Source organism: Podarcis pityusensis (genome assembly GCF_964106645.2).
Source record: "Podarcis pityusensis genome assembly, chromosome: 10".
NCBI lineage: Eukaryota > Metazoa > Chordata > Lepidosauria > Squamata > Lacertidae > Podarcis > Podarcis pityusensis.
Window position 1 is genome coordinate 37,000,355 of NC_138035.1, and position 22,489 is coordinate 37,022,843.

Genomic DNA, 22,489 nt, shown 5'->3' on the forward strand with positions numbered 1-22,489 from the left:
GCCTGAAAAATAACACTGAAAAGTACTATAAGCTACACCCAGCTAAATAGACTAGGAGCATACCTACCTGACAAGATGTTCACCACACATTGTTTTTGTTTTTCATTTTAGTATGTTGTCAATTCTCTATTGTTTTTAATTGTAATTACCTCATTCAGCAAGGGATACCCACAGATGCACATCTGCACCCGTCAGTGCTCATTCTGAGAGTATTGTCATTTAATGAATGATAACTAACATCTGTTGGATGTGAATGGGGATGTGTGTGCTATTAGAGCTGGATCAGGGGAGCTACTTAAGTTATGAAATAACTTAATTTTAATAAAATTAAAACATCGCAGCCAAATGCCTATCAAGCTGTTCTCAAGCCAAACAATGTGTTTTCATGCCAGAAAAAAATTAATGCCCATAGTTATCAGCCAGAAAAATAATTGTGGGAGGTGGAGGTGCAGAACGCATCCATGGCCAACTGGAGCAAAACAACTTCTGTGGTTGATGAGGGAGAGACAGATCTGGCCTCTTTCATTGATCAATACTGTATATAACAATGCAGGGAAAGTAAGCAGGGCTTTCCTTTATTGTAAATCTTCTCAGTTAATTTAAATGTATTGGCCCCAAAACTGGAAGACAGGAAAAGAGAATTTACTAAGGACAGTTCTAGCAGCTTATGTTTATTACTGAGGGGGCAGAATAAAAAGCCCGTCCCTGTATGGTACTATATGGAAGTGCTGCATCCCCCTTACCCCACTTAATTGCCTTGATTCAGAGTTTCAATTGAATATTGCAGTTTTGGGGCAATGTGTTTTTCTTTAAAAAGCAATACTGAACAATTGAATTGAACAGGGTACTAGTCTGTTCTAGAGCTGACTGCCACTTCAGCCCTTAATACATTCACTTAATTTGAGATGGAAGGTTTCCCAGTGTTTCCATTTTATTAAGATTACTTAATAAACTTGGTTGACTTTAAAAGATTATTAGACAAATTTATGGAGGATAACACTATTAATATCCATATGATGGCTCTATTCTCTCTCCACTGTTAGTGGCAGTATTCCTTTGAATACCCTCAAAGGCGCACTCCTCCTTTGTCTCCCGAGACAGATGGATGCCAGCAACCAGTTGCTGGGAATCACAAGTTGCAATCCAGTCCTGCTTGCGGACTTCTCATAGGCATCTGGTTGGTCGTGGAGGGAACAGGATGCTGGACTAGATGAGCCTTTGGCCTGATGCAGCAGGGATCTTAATAAGTTCTTACTCTATAGCTTGTTAAAAGTGGGACATTTAAAGCAGCCCCAAGGAATCCTGGGAATGTTAGCTTACCCTCACAGAGTTATGTTTCCCAGCACTGTTAACAAACTTGAGCTTCCATGGTTCCATCCAGTTAAGCATCCTAATAACCATTTACTTATGCTGGTGCGCATATGAGTACCTTTAATAGTGGCTAGCTTGCTGCTTAAAGCTTAGAAGTGGCTGCAGAAAGGAAGTATGGTTCGGTATAATCCACACCATGTGGTAACTAAGCAACAGGGCTTTTCAACAGTGTGTTGACTGACTGCGACCACAGAGAGGCAACTTTTATTCTGTTCACTTTGAAAGAGACAGCTTTTAACTGTTACATTTTACATTACTGACAAGCAAGATCTGCTCTCTGTGGGAAGACTTCTAAGGTACGTTATAAGATTTATTGGCTATATACAAACAGAATCATACAATGGAGGTTTGAAAAGAGAGAGTACAACAGAGACAGATAGCAAGGGATTATCTATATCTGTATTAAGGAAGAGTTTTAACAGGGAATTATTTTGTTTGTTCAGTTTATCAGAACAGTCCATAAATACCTGTAAATCTATGGCATTAATGATAACCTTCTAAATACTGGTGGAAGACTGCTGGAGATCTGAAAAAAGGGAGTAAGCCGTATTAACCACATTTGATAAATATAACCAACATTATCGCATAAAATGTCCTGTAAAGGTATTTTTTTACTTTAATGAAACTCTTTTTACATTGTGTCTGAAGATGAAAGTTTAAGTCTGGCTTTATTGCTAGCTTTTGTAAACTAGAGCAATCAATAAATTATTGCTGATATTATTATTTATTAAAATTCGATCCCAACATTTTCTTCCAAAAGAGCCCAGAGCAGCAAACACCAAAGTGGTAAAACAATGCAGTTAAAAAAAAACATTCAAAAACATCTAAAAGCATTAAAACATATAAAATGTTACTTTTATTTTAAAAATCCAAAATCTTCAGAAGGGCAGTACCTCCAATTGCATTAGCCAAAATGTCATGAAATACATTTGCTTCCTTGTCCCAAGGTACAAAGCCCTAGGTGCAACCTGAAACCTGCATAGCACATAGTATGGCTTAGTTCAGTTAAGGCTGCAATCTTATACATCAGGAATGGAGAAGCTTTTTTCAGCCTATGGGCTGCATTCACTCATGGACAGTGCTGGATTGACGTATAAGCTAAACAAGCTATAGCTTAGGGCCCCACTCTTTTGGGGCCCCCAAAAAAATTTAAAGGGGAAAAAACCTGTATGTACATTTCCAAAATATAAGTTCAACAATTACTTTGATAAAATACATATTTTGTTATGTGCAAATGGCTTTAGATATCTATTAGGTCCATAAATTACCATATAGCATATATTCAACACAAAAAACAGCTACACTTTGTTATTAAGAAAGGTCAGTTGAACATATAAAGGGCCCCTGTTATGTACTGAGTTGAAGCAGCAGTCTGATTGGTCCTAGCACAATAGGATCCAAAATGCAGCAGTCTGATTGGTCCTAGAACAATGCAGCAGTATGATTGGTTGGCAGGAACCACCCAATCGTGCTCCAGATAGAAGTGAATCCACAACCTGATTGGCTTACAGTAGAATTCCGGAATTAGCCAATCATGTGCAGCCCATTGTGTAAATAATGTATGTAAAGCAGATACTGTGAGGGGACTTTCATTCATTCCTCCTCACCACTATGAGCTGAATAAAGAGCATGAAATCACTTTGCAACTCTGAGTATATTTCAGCCCCATTACCTTCAGTAGCTTAGGGCCTCATCTAACCTAAGTGCGGCCCTGCTCATGGACAACATCTTTAACAAACTGAAGTTCCCAGGATTCTTCAGGGGAAGTCATGTGCTTTATATGTGCCTTGGATGTGCTTTAAATGTATGGTGTGGACCTGCCATCTGCAGTATTCTCTTACACCCCAACTTAAAGACTGTGACTAAACGCAGACTTTGTGGCTTCAGCATCAAGCCACCTTTCTCTCCCTGCCCCCCACCTTTAACTTAATATCCACCCTGGAAAATTCAATAATGTAATATCCAGCATGTTCACTACTACAAAATGTCACAAAGGAGTTGCATAACTATGGAGATTACATTAAATGCATCAAAATATCTTTGTATACTTTTTTGTTTTATTTTTGAAGACGTGTTTGTCAATGAAAGGAGTTGAGTTTGCAACCATTGAAATCCATTTGCATTGCTAAATGATTGGCTAATTATTTAAAGTTGAAAAATTATTTCAACTTTATTGAAATGGCAATATACAGTAATTTTAGTCTCATTCTTAAAACCATTGGCTTGGCTCCAGAACAGTCACATTTAAAGCAAATGATCTGTTCAGTATTAGGTATAATAAAGATTATGGCTTTAAAGCAATGATACAGCTGTAAAAGGTGAACATATATTCCTGACCTACTATGAGACAGATGGCTTGTCAGCCTTAATTCAGAAGTGTTTGTTTTATAAGTTTATATCAGTCTGTATGATAATATGCCCTTAATATTATTTTGATGTTATAGAATCAAAGCCAAAATTAATTAATGTGAAAATATGTATTAACTAGTCAAGCTACAAATAAATGCACTGGATACATAAACAAATTTTATTCACAGAAGTTAGGAAACAATTTAATGTTTATTTTGGTTTCAAATGCAGGCAGTCCTTGGCATAACACTAGAAATGGCAGTTTTGTCAATTGTATCCTCGGATCAAATTATATTTCATTTAAAGAAATAGATTTGCAATATTAGTTTTGTCTTAATGTCCATATTTGAAAGCTACTTGTTCTACCACAACTGTTCCTTTCTTCACCTGGTTCAAATATGTTTTAGATCTCACTTCTGAAAGGAGTTGCATAAAATTAGTACCCCATTGCAAAGAAGTCTAACTATTTCCAAACTGTCTGTATGTGTGTGTATACACACACAAACACACTATACCATATTACACCAATTAAATGGCTACAGGTGTCATTCATTAGCTACAAGTCTCACTCCACTGATAAGAATGCAGAATGCAAAATACTTCTCCCATGAGAGCTCTATGTGCACAGTTGTACACTTGAGAAGGCTTGCTGCATTTTCAGTTTCTTTTAGATACTACTTTAGGAACATAAAATCTGTCTTGGTTATAGATTCAGGTAGGTAGCCATGTTGGTCTGACGCAGTCAAAATAAATAAAAAAATTAAAAATTTGTCCAGTAGCACCTTAGAGACCAACTAAATTTGTTCTGGGTATAAGCTTTCGTGTTTTTATACCCAGAACAAACTTAGTTGGTCTCTAAGATGCTACTAGACGATTTTTAATTTTTTTTGTCTTGGTTATATTTCATTAAAAAATGCAACCATTTGTATTCTTGTGTCCCATTTTTCTTGGTATATTCATATTTTATCTCTGTAGGCACAAAATCCTACTGAGAGAAATGGCTGAAACCCTGGAACAAGAACCCATATATTTCTTTGACCAGGTACTTTCCATCTCATATTTGATATGTTATTATTGCTCTCTCCAAATCTATTAAGGGCTTAATAAAATCCTGTATTTTATTTTAGCTCAAAACTACCGGTAAACGAAAGCGAAATATGAAAATAGAACCAGGAGAACACTTTGTTGATATAAACTTAATCAGCACAGATCCAGATCCTCATGAAATTCACAGGTAATAGTGGTGACATACGGTACTTAAGTTGCAATAACTGACTGAATGCATTAATGAATTGATATATTGTATTAAAATGTAGTCTTTCGCCCGTTTTTGTTGGTTGGAAAGTTCAAATGTGAAAACTGTTAAGGGCATATTGCAACTTGAAAATTGTTCTGATTTTATTTTTTTAAAGGATGATTAGGATGTAAAAGGGCACTGTTCCAGCAGGAAGCTGTATGTCTTCTGTACTTCCTACTTACCTAAGTCCTGCTGTTCTCATAAGAATTTAAGGCTGAAATATATATAGGTGTGTCTGAATAGGTGTGTCTGAAGATTTCTGTACATGCTTATGTCTTCTTCACATCCATAGTATTTGGTCTATATCAGGGTAGTCCACTATGCAACATTTGACACCCCTCCCCAAGCCCAGTAGCAGACCTACATTTTTGAGTCCTGCTTGGTATGAAAAGTCTGAATTCTGGAATTAAAGGCATAATATACATTTACTGTCCACATGCAGGAACTCTGGATGCATGGATGAACACAGGGAAAGAAATTATTCTTTTGTGAAAGACAGTATAGCAAAGAAAGAACCAGTTTCTACTAAAACAGATGGTCCTTCTATATCCATAAACATTAGTGAGAATCCTCTGGCTCGCCTCTCCCAAATACCTTCATTTCCACCTGCAGAAGAAGACCTACGGTCAACTTCACTGGAAGAACATAAATGCATGGCTGCTACCACATTATGTGAGCTGGAAGAAATGTTGAAGCGTTTTACCAAGTTTAAGTTTATTTTACCACAAGGGGTTTTAAATATATTGAGCTCCAGTTGGAAAGATCTCATTGAAGGTGTCTGGCAAAATAAAAAATATTTGCAAGAGTTAGCATACAAAAACTTGAAATCAAGGAGAAGGCAAGCATCGCAGGAGTCCAACAGATTGCCACCTACATGTGAATATACTGACTATGAGACGGCTAAAAATGTAAAAAGGAAAAGCAGGAAAAGTGTTGATTTTCCCATGGGTGCGACAAAAGGAATGGACAATCCTGGAGCTCTGTCAAACAGACTCAATGGAAGCAAGAGTAAGGAATTTTACTGGTTTTCTCTTAATACTTAATATTCCAGTATCATATAGCAGAGGGCGGTTCAGCTTGGCCATTATACTACAGGGGGCGACAATATTGCAAGTCTTTGTTTGGTGCGCAACTGGCGACATGCGTTTTCAGCCCTGGAAGGGGGGGGGGGGAGGGCTTACATGCACTCCACCAGCATGTGGGATGGCTTGTGGAAACTTTTACATATAAGAATAGGAGCAAACTGATTGGTTTTTATGCTAATACCAAAACTCAGGGTTTACTATGACTACTTTAGCACTCAGTAGATAAAGGTCCCTGATTAGCATAAACAGGAGTAGCTCTCAGTGGGACTAATTTCAAAGTAAACCTTCAGGCTGCAAGTCTCTAACCTAATAGCATGAATAGGCAACATGGAGAATATTAAATTCCAAGATATAGTTTTGTTTTAATACATGTTTCTATACAGTGCTTTTTGCGGGGTTAAAAATTAGGTGCTGGTGCACATAAATAAAAGTATTGTGGGCAGCAAAAAAAATGGTACTCTACACCAGTACCTATAACCACACACAAAACCAGTTGTCCATCACTCATTTAGAATATTTATTCTTGACACATCTAGGCTAGAGAGAAAATGCCAGCTCTGAAATTTCTATCTTCATCCCAGGCCACAATCACAAGTGGAAGTGAGAGATCTCTTGTGATTAATTGAGGAAGGTTGCTGAAGAATACCAGCAAATGGCCTTTGCAGCTGAAGTTAGAGAGGTACAAGCACTTGGGGGGGGGGTGGAACTGAAAATAAACTAGGCAGTTTTTCAAACCATTTATTACAGAAGCTTCTCTTTCCCATTTCAAGGTGAGTGAAAAAGTAATCATAGTATTCAGCCAGGAGAGGCAATCTGTACCCAGAGCACTTCATTCAATAATGAAAAAAAGTTAACAGCACATAAGCACTTACTCTGGCCATTACCTAGCTCTTTGCAAGTTTGTAATTATAAAACAGCAAACAGTTCTTAATAAAGAACTGTGATTATGTGTGCTTATGCTGCTGAGGACTCATGATCAATACATTTCTTTTCTCTCCTATTTAGCTGCAGTCCCTCAGCAATATAGCAATGATTCACCTTTTGCAATCAGTTTCTCACTGTCATCAAAACTATGCAAGGAAAGAGGTATTATGTGTGCACTCTCTCTTTCTTCATTCAGTTACAGATGGGTAGCCGTGTTGGTCTGCCATAGTCGAAGTAAAAAATTCTTTCCTGTAGCACCTTAAAGACCAACTAAGTTAGTTCTTGGTATAAGCTTTCGTGTGCATGCATCTGAAGAAGTGTGCATGCACACGAAAGCTTATACCAAGAACTAACTTAGTTGGTCTTTAAGGTGCTACAGGAAAGAATTTTTTTCTTCATTCAGGTTAATGTTTAGATTAATGAGCTACAGTTGGAGGGGAGCTAGCTTATTCATTTACTGTATAAGATATCTTACCTGCCCTTCACCATAGGGCCTCAGGGTGGGTTACAACATTATAATGATACAGTTATGAGGGTGGGATGGGGATGACAAAAGTAAAAAAGCTTTAAAAAGAGGGAAAACAATATAGATTAAACAAAAGAGGTGGGTCTCACAACACAAAATATCTTAACTGTCAAAGGGGAGGGGAAAGAGGTCCATCTTTAGTGTACGACAAAGATTATGCTAGATGCCCTCACCCTCTTCTAGGCTGCCATTCCCCTTTCTTCTATAGGACTACCAAAAGATAATACTTGAGAAAACTATTTTTATTTTATTTTTAGGTTAATTGGTTCTGGTTGATGACTATAATAGGGAATGAAAAAGAAAATATTAAAGATGGCCTTTACTTCTAACAATAACTAATACTTGTGTTTGTGTTAACAAACCGGCTTTCTTAACTTTTAAATGTATTTTTTTTTATTAATCAAAAAATGTCCTGATGTCTTGGAATTTGACAGGCACTTAAAATTTATTTATTTATTTGCAGCATTTCAGTTAACTAATTGAGTTTTTTCATTTCTTCATAAAGGTTGGGTTTTTCAACATTCTGACTGTGACTCTAAAGACCTAGAATGGAAAGCACCGTATGTCTGGGCAGTGGAAAGATTACGAATGGCAAAGATCGAAATGTAATATTAAAATGGGATTTTGTATTATGGCTTTTAAAATCTATTCTTGTTAAACTGAAAATTTTCTATTTTATTACAGGCTAAAATAACCAGAGATAGTTTAAGATGTGTTAAATTGCTAACACAGATGCTCAGAGAGATCCATGGGAGAGTATGCAGGGCCTCTGGCGTTTTCTAACTGGAAAGGGGTAGCATGGAGGCACTGGCTGTATGAACCAATGGCCTGAATTGGTGCTTCCAATTGGGACCCATATATGACAGCCGTTGCAGTTTTTCATAATCAAAGCATCGGCTTTTTTAGCCACTGTGACTGCACAAATCACACAGTGTGAAAAGTCCTCACGTGAAAGTGTTGCTTCATGCAGTTGGTGCCCTCATGCAACCACTATTGGGCCCAAGAGCAATCCTGTATGACCCTGTGGAGCAGGGCTGACCATACCATTAGGCAGAGTAGGGCTTTCGCCTCAGGCAAGTGGTGCTGGGAATTTGTGTGCCAAGTGGTCTTCCCTATGTTTCCTGCTTTCCTCAGGTGCAGCAAAGTTTTGACATAAGAATCTACTGCCAGTCCAGGCAGGTTTTGGATGTAGACTAGGGGGGCAGCATCCTCTGGTCTTTTCCGTCAGAAAGTAAAATGTCTTGGGCTAGCCTTGATGTGGAACATAAAACCATGTTGCAAAACCACATTACAGAAACTCATTTCCTCTGGGGGGGAAATTAAATAATTGAACATTGAATATTTGGTATTTGACAGGAATGGGAAATGAAGATACTTTTTTCTTAGGGATAACAACCTCAGAATCATGATGTCTGGTAATTTTTAAAAACGTCCCCAATGTAGTGCGGACTTAATTAATCCTATCAAGTATTTTTGAAAAACAATAACTATATCATTTTCAGAAGTCTTTTACTTTCTTGTGCCCTGTGTTTCCCTGTACAGTTCTAAGTGAATAACTCGATTAATCTTGATGAACTGAGATCAAATGACTATTTTCTGTTAGCTATAACTGTTTTTACACTTGTATGTTTTATATTATTATTTGAAGATTTATTTTCATCTGAGATATAATTATATAGACAAAATCTCTGCAAACCAATCCATCCCAGAGGAGGAGAGTATGTTTTCTTTTTCAGTGTTTATCACCCCTATTGGCACATAGACCTGGTGCTGAAATCCTGATCCTCATTTTGGAAGGTACAGCGCTGACTGCTGCCAGGTTTCTGTGCCAATGCTATTGCACTTGACTTAGTGTTATTGAATGCTTATTCCTAGCCTGGTCAGCAAAAAGGTGTCCTGAGTGCTATCTTGTTGCAGAGTTTAAGGTGTAAGGAATGTTGGCTTCCAGTCAAGGGTTCTCCTTAGATTTCCTCTAATTAATATTTAGAATTACAAGCTTCTGGAATGCTTTCCTGCTTAATTCCCGCCTTCAGTTAAAGGTTTGGATATCTGACTCTCAAAGTCAGCAATGTGTAATATATAGACCATGAGAAAATTCATAGTGACATTGAAATAAAGCTGCTTGAAGGCTCGTAGAATAAATATGTTGCCTACCAATGGAAAGGACAGTCCAGTCCAGTAGCTCTTCTTTGAATGAAATACACATAGTAGCTTATGCAAGTGCAAGCCAAAACAATATAACCCTCACTCTCCTTCAGCATCTACAGTGAAGAAAGCTAGCTGCTCTTTTGCATTTTCCCTGTTTTGCTGGTACTGTAGCTCAGTATCTGCTAGGATACTTAAGAGCTGCATGTGACGTGCAAGTTTCTGTGTAAAAGGGACATGGGACAACTGTTGACTCAGAAGTACTTACCACTAAGTCTGGACTGGGGTTGAGCCTTCGCACTGGTTGGTGTAGCTTTATTAATGTGCTTATTCAGAATAACAGGCAAATAATTGGTGAAGGTGGGACGCGGGTGGCGCTGTGGGTAAAACCTCAGTGCCTAGAACTTGCTGATCGTAAGTTCGGTCCCAGCTCCTGCCCATCTAGCAGTTCGAAAGCACCCCTAAGTGCAAGTAGATAAATAGGTACCGCTTTATAGCGGGAAGGTAAACGGTGTTTCCGTGTGCTGCGCTGGTGCTGGCTCGCCAGCTGCAGCTTCGTCACACTGGCCACGTGACCCAGAAGTGTCTTCGGACGGCGCCGGCTCCCGGCCTCTTAAGCAAGATGAGTGCGCGACCCTAGAGTCGGACACGACTGGCCCATACGGGCAGGGGTACCTTTACCTTTACCTTTAATTGGTGAAGATCTTTTGAAAATAAAACCAAAAATGTAAAATGGGGGTCAAACGTAGTATAGATTAGGATGTCTGTGTTCGGAATCTGTATTAGGACTCTACCAAGTTGCCTGAGCAGAAGGCAAGTGAGTTTAGACTTGCAACTTACATTCTAAACTGTTTTTCTTTCTAAATATAAAATGTATTTTCAAAGCTCTTACAGGGTTTGGATTGAATTGAACTGCTTTTTACTCAGATGAATAGAAGACTAGTGCCTGGAATATGCTATACTACATTGCTTATTCAGATCATATAGAAAGCTGAATTTTTTCAGCCTAAATGTTAGCTATGTTGAAGACATTATTTAAGAGAATTTCTTAGTAAATAATTGATTAGAAAAAAAATCTTCCAAACAGAACTGAACAGCTGTCTAAGCTGAAAGAATCAGGATTTGACAAGCCTATTATTCTTCGTCATTATGGTGATATCAAGAAGGAAACCTTTCCCCAAAACATCAAAGGGCGGCCCAGTAAGAAAGTCTCTTCTGAGAGCCTGTATGAAATACCACAGTTGCCAGTGATCAAACAAGCTGAGCCAGCCTCAAAAAAACTGCACTATGGATTGGTTGATGGATCATCCTTCATTTAATATCCTTTGAAAGTGTAACATGAAAGAGAATTCCATCTAGCAGGAATGGGAGGAAGCATTCCTACAACAAAGAAAAAGCATGGATTTAAAATTACTTAATTCACTTGGCAGGTAGGAAGCAAATTTCTTTAGGATTTCTGAGTAAACGTCTTTAAGGATTGAACTGTAAAAGGTTCTAGATCACTTTACAGGAGCAAAACGTTTGGAAAAACCTGTTTCCAAATAATGGTGTGCGATTTTATGCAGGTTCAGTCTGAAATCAAAAACGTGTTTTTGAGGGGGGGGGGACTTGCTTTAGAACCTTTTATCCAAACTGAAAAGAAGGAAAGTCGTGAGTCATGACCCAAGCATTTTTGTTCCTACACACTTGAATGTCAAATTTTTAGATTATTACCTGCTGCTGATTTGAGAAAACTCAGAAAGGACCCCTTAGCACTTGAACTTACTAAACCTCAAACTGTCTAAAGTTTTATATAGAAATAGGTCTTTGCATGTCTATATCTATCTAGCTATCTATCCATACATCTATCTGAGCAGACAAACACCTGCCAACAGTGGTGATGTGGAAAGTCATTCATGATAGCATCCACTTTAGCACAGATAGGTCACTGCTACGTACCACAGTGGCTGCTTATAGTTTCGAAGTTTTGAGATGGATACTTGGTAAATCCTCTGAATAAGCACCGAGCAAGTTTGAGCTGCAGTCAAATGTACAGTAGACAAGAAACAGAATGAGTAATTTACAGTTGCATCACACAAGCCATTCATGCTTGTACATCCCAATACTGACTCCTCGGTGCAATTTTTAGTTCAGTTCAACATGTATTATGAGTGAGAGAAAGCAGGCACTAATATTAGAGTTGTTTCAGTCATGGCTGCATGTCGTTATTGCAGGCACCTTTTTAGCAGTTCACTGGATGTATCTGGTGTTATGCGTCATACATACCCATCTCCCCATAGCTGTTTGGCAGTCTTTATTTTAAAATTATTTTTATAGTATTTTAAAGGTTCTTCATTATACCATAAATAGTAATGGCTTGAATGAGGACACTAAACTGAAGCTGAGTCCTGGCAAGGGAGAGGTGCTTGTGGTTTGGTAGCTTCCAGATCTGGGAAACAGAAAGATGGTCTGTTCTGACTGTGGTTGGCCTTCCCTAAAAGATCAGGTCCATTGCCTTGGTGGAGGGTGGGGGAAGTATGCCTGTAATCCACTTCCATGGAGTATCTTTTTCCAAGCATGCTTGGTTTAGCTTTCCTGGACATGGCTAGCATGGCCATGATTATCCATATTCTTGTAATCTCCTGTTTGTACTATTGTAATTTGCACTACACAAGGCTGTCCTTGAAGATGCCTCGGAGATTGCAATTGGTGGGAAATGCAGCAGCCAGAGTTTAGATGGTGCTTTCAGCTTGGGACCTTTTTCATTGGTCCTCAGAGATCTGTATTGGCATTGTTGTTGGTCACCGAGCCCAATTCAATCTCTCTCTCTGGGCAGTTTGATGATCTGCTGCACAGCTAGATTTCTCCACCTTACCAGCAATAGTTAGTGCTAAGATGGCACCCGGTTCATTTCTGAGCACAATTCAAAGTGTTGGTGCTGACCATTAGAGCCCTAAACAGCCTCATCCCTGTTTACCTGAAGGAGCATCTCCTCCCTCCATGTTCAGCTGGACACTGAGATCTAGCTCTGAGCATCTTCTGACGGTTCTTTCACTGTGAAAAGTGAAGCTACAGGGAACCCAGTAGAGGGCCTTCTCCCATCAGATGTCAAGAAGATAAATAACTATACAACTTTTAGAAGACACCTGAAAGCAGCCTGTATAGGGAAGCTTTTTAATGTGTAGTGTTTTATTATGTTTTTATATATATTGGAAACCAGCCAGATGGACAGGGTATTAATAATAATAATAATAATAATAATAATAATAATAATAATGAGTGCATTATAATTAGACACCTGGAAATGCCATATCCATCTCAGACAAACTCCTTGACTCTTTATTTACCTACCCCTCTGGACATGTTGCAGTCTGTCAGAGTTACTCTGATCTTCCTTGTGGTGGCTTGTACACCAACATATTTAATGATTGTCCTGATCGTGCGTTAGTTGGAACATTTACTCCTTCTGGACATGGCAGCGTTTGCTTCTCTAACAGGTAAGAAGAGACGTTCCAGAGGGCTTCCTAACTAACATCAAATGTTAACTGCAGCAGGCAGTCCTTTGGCGGTACCTGCTATACTGGATGTAGGACATAATTAAAAGGCTCCCACATTGTTTCAAGCATGACTCACCCCCTCACAAACTAAAAGTGTGCTTCAAAAGCTTCCATTCACCCCACCCAGAACAGCACAGACATCTTAAGGTAGCAGCCGGTGCTGCTGTATCGTATATGGTGCAGTGACAGCCACTGATCCATCAAGTTGGGCCTGATGACCTGCATTGGTTAGCTCAAAACACTTGACACAACAAGTGAAGGTGCTGTTCTGGTGCAGCACTTCTTATATCCTTTCTTAAGAATCTTGTTTAATTTACATGGTAGTTTAGAGCTCAAGGTAAGCCATGTACCAACTTACTGTGTGGAATCAGAGCCTTGTAGAGTTCAGGTATCCTCTCAACTTATGGTGAGTTACAAGCATTCCATACACACAAATTTTTTATATCAAATAGAATGGGAAGGGAGAGCAAAGTCTTTCACACCTAGTTTAACACTATCAGCCTAGACTGTGCGGCATGCCTTTGCTGATTTGTGGATCATAGCCTTAGCAGATGAAAGTGTGGGGGTTTTGCCTTGGATAAAACCACAATGGGATAAAACCACATATATGATATGTCATTGGTTCTTGTAAAGTATGCCTAGAATAAGAACCAGTGTTAACATGGGGTTATCCAGGCACCTTCATGTTTTGCAGTTAAAAAGTAAGGGCGACGTTACGAAATAATTTTGTGACTTTCTTAAGGCTGGCTTGTTCATTCACAGCCACTGTGCACACCTGTGTTGAATGCTATATGAATATATAGATGAAGCGATAAACATGCTAATTACTATGTTAATTAAAAGCACCAAGATCAAAGTAGACAGCTTGAGTTACTCATTATGTTTTACTAAATGGCGCCGTGAAAAACTGGCTTTTGGTTTCTGCAGCAGCAGCATAGCAATGATATTTAATCAGGAAGGAGGCATGGTGACTAATAAAGATGGAGAAATACTACGCCAGTGGAAATGGCCTGGAGAAGGGAAGCTTGATGACCCAGTTATTATGCAGGTAATATTTATTCTTTCTTTCTTTATTTATTTTTCTAATACAGCTTTCCTTCTGGGGGATGCTGTTATTTACAGTGTTGTAAATTCTTCAGCTAACAGAAGTAGCTAACTACCTAAGCTTGCTCACAGTAAAATTAATGAACGAAGTTTAATGAAGAAAATGATACTTTGAATTAATTTTCTTCTTCCCAAGATGAAGCAGCACAAACACTATGATGAAGATTGAGCCATCATGGTACAAAACAGGATCATATTCATATATCAAATCCATATTTTTATAAATTACATGTGCTTTTGTATGAATGAGTTATTATAATATATTTATGTTTTTAAGTGTGTTGTAAGTTGCCTGGAGACATCTGTGTAACAAGTAACTTAAGAAGCCTAATAATTATAATAATAATAAATAAGCAGAAGAGAAGTGGGAAACTGCATTACTTTAAAACTGAACTGCGTTGCTCCTGTCCCTTCCTTTCCCCCTAAGGCCACATGCTTAACCTAGCACTTCTTAAACTGTCAAGAGTAGAAAAGTCATGTTTGCACTCAACCTTTCCTTACTATGATGTAAAATTTGAAGTAGAGATTAAATTTCACCCCTTTATCTGGCAACCCAACCCTATCCAATCCTGGCAACTAGCTATGCTCTGTACTTTCCACAACCACCCCGGCAACCTACATCTGGCAAGAGGTACAGAAGCCTAATTATATCTTGCAATTATATGTGCCCAATTATATCTTGCAGACACTAGTTTTTTTAAAGGGGGTGTGGTAGAGAACATGCTCTGCATGTGAAAGGTCCCAAGTAGACTTGGGTGAGAACCTTGTCTGAACTCCTAGAGAGCCATTGCCAATCAGTGTTGACAGTAATGAAGTAGATGGACCGATGGTTTTGATGATGCTGTAGTTGACAGATTCCCGTATTCCCACAACAGCATTTCTGGGAAAGCGCCATAGCTCATTTGTAGCACACCTGCTTTGCATGCAGAAGGCCCTAGCTTCAATCCCTGGCACCTTCAGGTATGCCTGGGAATTCTCCTGTCTGAAACCCCAAAGCCAGTCAAAGCAGAATAGACAGTTCTGAGCTAAATGGACCAAACTGCTTTGCGGGAGGAATGGAACATCAGGTGGGAAGGGAGGTGGGATGGAGTATCCTGGAGAGGGGCACAGCACACTGGAACACCATAAACAAGAGCTCTCTGGTTAGTGACAGATTTCCCTTGTGGCTTTCTATCTTCATTTTGGCAAATTTCCTAGCCAAACAATACTGTGAAGTACACATCTCTTATGTCTTACCCTAGGTTAACAAGTGCATCACCGTGAAGGTTGCAGGACGCTTTGCTGTTGGATTGCTTTACAAGTGGCGACATGAAAGCGTGCGTTTGTCTTTGTCACCGGTACGAGGTGTGGCTGGTCCACAGTTAGAAAACCTGGTATGGTGCAATAGCTTATGATGCAAAAAAACCACACAACATGTCAATCAGGCTGGAGCCTGCAGGGAGGTTGCAGGGAGATAATAGACCTCTGTGGTGGGTTGTGGGAGAATTTGGTTGCGAGAGGATTTGCAAGAAGTAAAATATTTGTTGCACAGTAGTTTCAAAAGGAATAACAGATAGAAGAGGGCCGTTTCCAGCTCTTGCACATACATACTGTTTCCCTGCAAATGGACTTTTCCATTCAGTTCAAAATCAGGATCAGCTTGACATTTAAATTCATGGGAATACTATTGGAAGCCCTACACAAATGTTAGAGTCATAGTGGATTGCATGTATCCAGGCAAGTGCAATAGTGAGACAAATGAATATAGATAAGAGACTACATTATTTCCTCCTACATCAGGGATGGGGACTCCCAATTCCCACCATCCCATAATATAACAAAGACACCACAGTCTCCAGTGACCTACAGTTTAAGGAAACCAACCATGAGTTATGTGCTGACAGCACCCCTGAAATCTCTCTCTGCTCAGAGATTGGGGTGCACATAGCAGTATTTTAAGCAGCTACCGCATCACAGCCAGGAGCCAAACAGAAATATTGCTGTTTGGTTACAGGTAATCTCATACCAGTCACACAGAATTTAGCTTCTGCTATTTTCTGATGGGGTTATGTGCTTCATGGCTGGTAGCAATTCAACAGCAGGTGCAGTTGCCAACAAAAGGTTCGCCTGTTTCGCTACTTGTCCTGTAGCTATGGGAAATTATAAGACTCCTGCAAGAAAAATGGGTAGAAACTCAATGGATTGCACATGATTAAAGCAAATTCTGTTGTTTGTTCTCTCTTGGTTTTCTAGAGCAAGATATTCACCGAAGTTAATCTACCACCTACATCAGTAAAAGGATTTTCTAAAACACATGGCAAAACAGAAGACGCAAAAAAATCTCTTAAAAAGGAAGTAAGCAGCTGTCAGAAACTCAATATTAAAATAAGTAAATGTAATTTTATTTTCACACTGTTATAGCTTACTTTTTTCTAACATTTCCTCTGCCTTTGCCCATCCACTAGGATACTGTAACAGCAGCGTATTTTGCTACAATTTATTTTCGTTATGCTGATTTAACACCAGCGTATTTTGCTACAATTTATTTTCGTTATGCTGATTTAACACCATAAAACTTGTGTTCAAAACGCCCCTTCAGCTAATGCAACTTTGATTCCCTATTTCACAATAACGTAGGAACATGTCTTGACAAACCCAATAGAAATGAAAGGCAGATGTACAATATTTGCAGCTGTTTACTGGAAGCTTGGGTGCCACAAAAAGATTCCACATTCTCAAACACAGAAAGGAAGACTGAATAAATATAAATAAGAGGGCGGGGAGATAACCAAAGGGGAAAAGACAGACAAGACAGAAGAAGCAGGGGCCAAGGCAAAGGAAATAAGAGTTGAAGCTGGCCAACATTGTTGCCTACTGGTCTACCGGTCATGTCTATGGCTTTGTACATATTCCTCCCATTTGATGGGTTGTAATTTGATGAAGTGAAAGGAGAAGGGAAGGAGGCAGGGGGTTTGTGGTGAAGGGACAAAGGGAAGGATGAAGCAGGCAGATTAGGAGATAACGTGTGGGAAAAGCAGAAGCTGAGGTGGGATCAAGTGGAGGCAATAGAATAGAACAAAAATATAGGCCAAGAGAAGTGGAACAAGGCAGCTGAGAATAAGGAAGAGAATACCTGCCACAGAAAGGATCACATGTTGCCTTTTCATTATGTATTATTTATGTGACATCATATTTATACCCTGCCTTTCCTCCATGGAGATAAAGGCGGTGTACATAATTCTGCCCCTCACCATATTATCCTTGCAACACCTCTGTAAGGTAGGTTAGGATGAGAGACAGTGACTCCCAGCAAGCTTCATGGCTAAGTAGAGATTGAAACTCTGGTCTCCCAGGTCTGACACTCTAACCACTGTGGCACACTGTTCAGTTTGAGGTGCCAGGTTCAGACTGCTTTGCTGGAACCTTTATTTAGTTTTATCTTCTGGGAATGTTTGTACCAGCCATTCTATTTTTATCTGGTCCCTTATTACTTTTACTGCTTTTTCTTTGTTGTGCTGCTCATAATTTGATCTGATTTCTGATTTAAAAAAATTACCACAGGAGAGAATACCTAGAATTCCAGAAGAGGATCTAAGCCATGTCAAAGACTACAACCCTACCAGAGAATTAAAAGTGCTGAGATGTAAGATCAAGAATATCCTAGAAGACTGGATGGAATATTACCGGATAGCCTTAGGTCAGTCTTTAATTTAGTAGCCTAAGTATTGGAGGAGGATGCTAATACTTCTAAATTCAGAGGAATGAAATAAGTAATGACATGGTTTATATTTTTGGTGTCAGGTATTTAAATATATTTTAAAATTATAATCAGTATGTATAGACTAAACATTACAGTTCATCTGCATTTGTATCTGTTCATGTGATATTAACCTAACAGCTGCATCTGCTTTGCAAAAAGGGAGTATGAAATCACTTAATGAAATTATATATTGCTTTATCTTGTTTTACATTTTTTATCTGAAAGGTACACTTGCCTATAACCATTGATTCCACATTTCATTAGTTTGTTTGCAGGGTATGCTTTGAGATCGGACTTTTGGTACTAATTATTTTCATTTATGTATACATGAAAATACATCACATAAAGTCATATGTGATTGATAAAAAACCCCACATGATATATGTATACATGTGTGAACGAAGCCAGTATTCTGTGTGTGATTTCATTTCCCTTAGTTCCAGAGCCTATTGTATGACAGGAGAAACAGGAATATTTCCTGATCCTACATCTCCAGGGCACTCACCATATATAGCAGAAGAATACTTTGTGTTCTTAGCTTGGGTTTGAGCTGATCATTGGTCATGCTGCCTAGGACTAATGGGAATTGGATCAAACAACACCTGGAAGGCGAAAGGTTCACCATCATTAGGCCAGAAGATAAGAACTGGTACAATTTCTCTACACCAGAGCAAAAAGGTGAAGCGTTGGTGGAAGCTTGAGCCTAGGGGAAGCAGAGAAGCAGAGTGCAATGTGGCCTATGAACATTGTCTTCCCTTTGGCCAACGTTTTATTGGAAGCAGACGTCTTGCCTGATCAAAATGTGGTGTTAATTTTCCTAGCTATTTTCAAAGTGCTTCCTCTTCGCAGTACAGAAATACTTAGCGTTATAAATAATATAAATTAACATTTGGTTGCAATTCTTTCTTAAGTGTATAAAAAGGTATTTTATACTCTTAACTTCTTAAAATAGTATTTCCTGGAAGTTGTATTGAATGGGAAGGACTCCACTTGAAAGGGACATTTTGCTTTGCACTTTCAGTTCTTGTGATGTGCAGTTGTGCTCACACAGTTAACTGAATTCCACATGCATCTAAGTCAGCTGTCTTATATGTGAGCTTAAGGCCTTTTTAAAGTTTGTTGCCTTGGTGGTGTATTGTTGCATTTCAGAAATCAGCTCACCACACACACACAGAACCTCAGCCTTCCCTCGGATTGCTGGCAGACGGTGCACAACACAACATGGGGGTGCTTTCCTTGGCTTTCATACAGCACAGGGAAAAGAGAATGACAAGGAGACAGAGACCCTTACACCAGGCAACCATCCTCCTTTCCAGTCTGTTCTATCTTGCGGCCCCATTCAAGGTGTGTCACCTGGTTTTTACAGGTAAAAGCACAAGAAGTCAAATGCCTACCAACTCCCTTTGCAATGGGGAGTAAATACACCATTCTTTGAATATATGGAGGAATTTGATGTAGCACTATGAGGACCCTTCCTTCAGTGCAAGCATTTCAGTTTGCCAGATGGAACAATTCCCCCCTCTCCTCTGCCTGCAAGCTGTTCTGGGAGTTCTCCTGACACACACCCCCCCAAGCCAATTTGGCGGGGTGCATGCAGGGACCAAGGAACAGTCTCATTGTGGATAAATTTCCCAATTTGCTCAGAATATTAACTTTCTTTTTATTAAAGTTAATTTTTAAACTTTGTGCTGGGTAAATGAAAATAAATTGAGAAAATATTCCAAAGAGACAGATGTAAAATGTTACAATACTGTATTAATTCTTTTTTGAAGCAGTGAGTTTGGTTTCCAAATCCTCTTAATTAAGATAGGTGCAAGCTAAATATTGGGTCATGAATCAACCACAGCACACATAAGCTCAACTGATAAATCACCAGAGAGGAGTGGGAACAACTTCCTTTATACTGGGATCTTATACTGCTCTGATTAAGTGCTTTAGGAATTCTAACGTGCTGAATATGCAGCATGCACCTACTAAAACGATACTGCAGATATGCAGAATCAGTTGCACCCTGTACGCTGAATTTCAGCTTCCATCATCTTTGAATATTGACCATGTTGGCTGGTGATGATGGGACTTGGAATCCAACAACTTCTGGAGGGCCAGAGGTTCCCCACATATGCTGCATTGTATGAAACAGCCATTAGAAATGGGTCTGCATTGCATATCAGTGTAAATATCAGCACAGGTACCTTGGAAATGCAGGAAAACTCTTAAGTGTGTTTATTTTCTCTTGCAGAGACCCTCATTTATTGAGCAGCATTTTCAGAACAAATAAACCACCCATGACTCACCTTAATGTAAACAATGACACACTCCAAACCTCTCACAAAGCAAAGTAAGTAAAACTAAATACCATTTACTATGTTCTTTGAAGACTTACTAAGATTCTTTAAATGCCATTTATATTATTTAGAGCATATGTTTTAAGAATGAAACAAATACATATTCAGGTGATTTTACAGTATTTTTACTTTGGAGAAGTAAGGAAAATATGACAGATCAATTTAGAATAGCTTTGCATTATGTATATGATATATTTATTATTCTATTTATTATGTTTATATCTTCCACTTTTCCTCGAAGGAGTTCAGGGGAGCATACATGGTTCTGTACCCTCCAACAATAATTCACTAGACTAGAATTGAGCTGCTTGCAATCCAGTGGCCTTAATTTTACTACGTTTACTTGGACTGGATTTCTGAAGTTGCAATCTGCAACTAGGAATGTGAAGAAAGCAGTCTTTTTCCGCTGCAGCAAGCAACCAACATTTCCTTACATTTGTAATTTTATCACTGTAACAATGCTAGGTTCAGTTCTGGTAGCCTTGGAAGCAAGTTGTTCTTGTTTCTCCACAGAAATAAGCATTTGTGTCTTACACACTTCAGGACCTTACCACTATTTATTCAATGTCTTGCCCAAATTTTGTTTGAAGCTGTCTTCAGAACTTGTTCAGCCAGTTTATCCACACAAAGAGCATCTGCTAGAGTTTTCTCTATACTAGTTTGGCTAGTTCTTCTGCTCTGGAGGATCAGAAAGAGCATCAAAGTGCTGTGGACACAGTTATACCTTTAGAAAACCATGGATTTCAGCTAAAGTCAGGACTCCGGGTTTATTTGTACAACAATGCAAGGAGAAAAGAAGTGTGGGCAAGGTGATTGAGCAGGTGGTCGCTGAACAACTCCAGGCATACCTGAAGGATGCGGACCATTTAGGTCCCTTCTAGTTGGGATTTAGGCCTCATCATGGGACTGAAACTGCCTTGGTCTCACTGGTCAGTGATCTCCAGTGGGCAAGGGACTGAGGTGAGAGCTGTTTCCTAGTTCTGCTGGATTTCTCAGTGGCCTTTGATGCCATTGATCATGACATCCCTGGTCCTGAATGAAGGACCAGGTGCGCAGCCTGGGAGTCATTTTGGGAGTCTCCCTTTTGAGTACAGTGGTACCTCAGAAGTCGAATGGAATCCATTCCGGAAGGCCATTCGACTTCCAAGATGTTCGGAAACCAAGGCACGGCTTCCCATTGGCTGCAGGAAGCTCCTGCAGCCAACCAAAAGCCGTGGAAGTCGCATCGGACATTTGGGTTCCAAAGAACGTTTGCAAACCAGAACACTCACTTTCGGGTTTGCGGTGTTTGAGATCCAAAATGTTAGACTCGCAAGGCGTTTGGGATCAAAGGTACAACTATAGCTGCATTGTTCTGTGAAAAACAAAACAAAAACCCCACAAGAACAGGCTTTCTTTAATTTGTCAGCTGAAAGCTGCCTCTCCATCCTATTATGCCAGTCCCATGGCCAGAAACTCAAAAACATGTAGCTGATGTCCGATTTCCTCATGAAATATTTGTATCCCATTCACTGCAACATCAGTTGACTCAAACCAGAACCAGATTGAAACCATCATTTTAATTAGGGTATTATCTTTTATGCACTATGTGGGTCAATAAAAATATGCTATTAGACACTCAGTTGTTACGGCAAAATTATTTATCTCTGACTTAGATTATTCTAATTCTAATTTGCACATTCTATTATTCAATAGAACATCTGCTGTCAGATCTCAATAATAAGAATTAAATTTCAAAATTTATTCTTTTTTATCATTGCTCTCATTTATCATTGTGTAGCATGTATTTAGGGACATTAATGTGCCAAGTGGTATTAAAATAAGTGGAGATGGTAGGATTTGTTTTTTAAATAACTAGCAAGGAGGTTAAGGTTAAAGGATAAAAAAAATAGTAATAGACATCATTACAAAGCAAAAATACTAAAAAGGCAATTTACCAATAAATTTGTTTATTGGTATGTGTGTTCAAAGATGTGAGGATGAGAAAGAGACAGAGAGAATGTATATACAGACCACATACTTAAGTTGGCTTCAGAGTCAGTCAGTATTTTCAGGGACCCCTGAAAAT

At 39.0% G+C, this 22,489-nt stretch overlaps 1 protein-coding gene across 4 annotated transcripts in view; it reads left to right on the forward strand.

Moving 5' to 3' along the window:
- LOC308486124 (uncharacterized protein) overlaps positions 1-22,489 on the forward strand; it is a 33,350-nt gene that overhangs the window by 365 nt on the left and 10,496 nt on the right. Inside the window, exons 1-14 of one of the 4 annotated variants that reach the window (XM_081022484.1) lie at positions 4-1,667; positions 4,696-4,762; positions 4,848-4,954; positions 5,460-6,025; positions 7,108-7,188; positions 8,058-8,157; positions 10,785-11,015; positions 13,024-13,173; positions 14,161-14,281; positions 15,579-15,710; positions 16,570-16,671; positions 17,878-18,013; positions 19,226-19,442; positions 20,316-20,414. In XM_081022484.1, the coding sequence (XP_080878610.1) occupies positions 4,718-4,762; positions 4,848-4,954; positions 5,460-6,025; positions 7,108-7,188; positions 8,058-8,157; positions 10,785-11,015; positions 13,024-13,173; positions 14,161-14,281; positions 15,579-15,710; positions 16,570-16,671; positions 17,878-18,013; positions 19,226-19,442; positions 20,316-20,414 (2,087 nt within the window). In that variant the 5' untranslated portion in view covers positions 4-1,667; positions 4,696-4,717. Of the gene's footprint in view, positions 1-3; positions 1,668-4,695; positions 4,763-4,847; positions 4,955-5,459; positions 6,026-7,107; positions 7,189-8,057; positions 8,158-10,784; positions 11,016-13,023; positions 13,174-14,160; positions 14,282-15,578; positions 15,711-16,569; positions 16,672-17,877; positions 18,014-19,225; positions 19,443-20,315; positions 20,415-22,489 lie in introns of those variants that run through there. The other 3 variants (XM_081022486.1, XM_081022485.1, XM_081022487.1) reach the window with 3 other exon arrangements.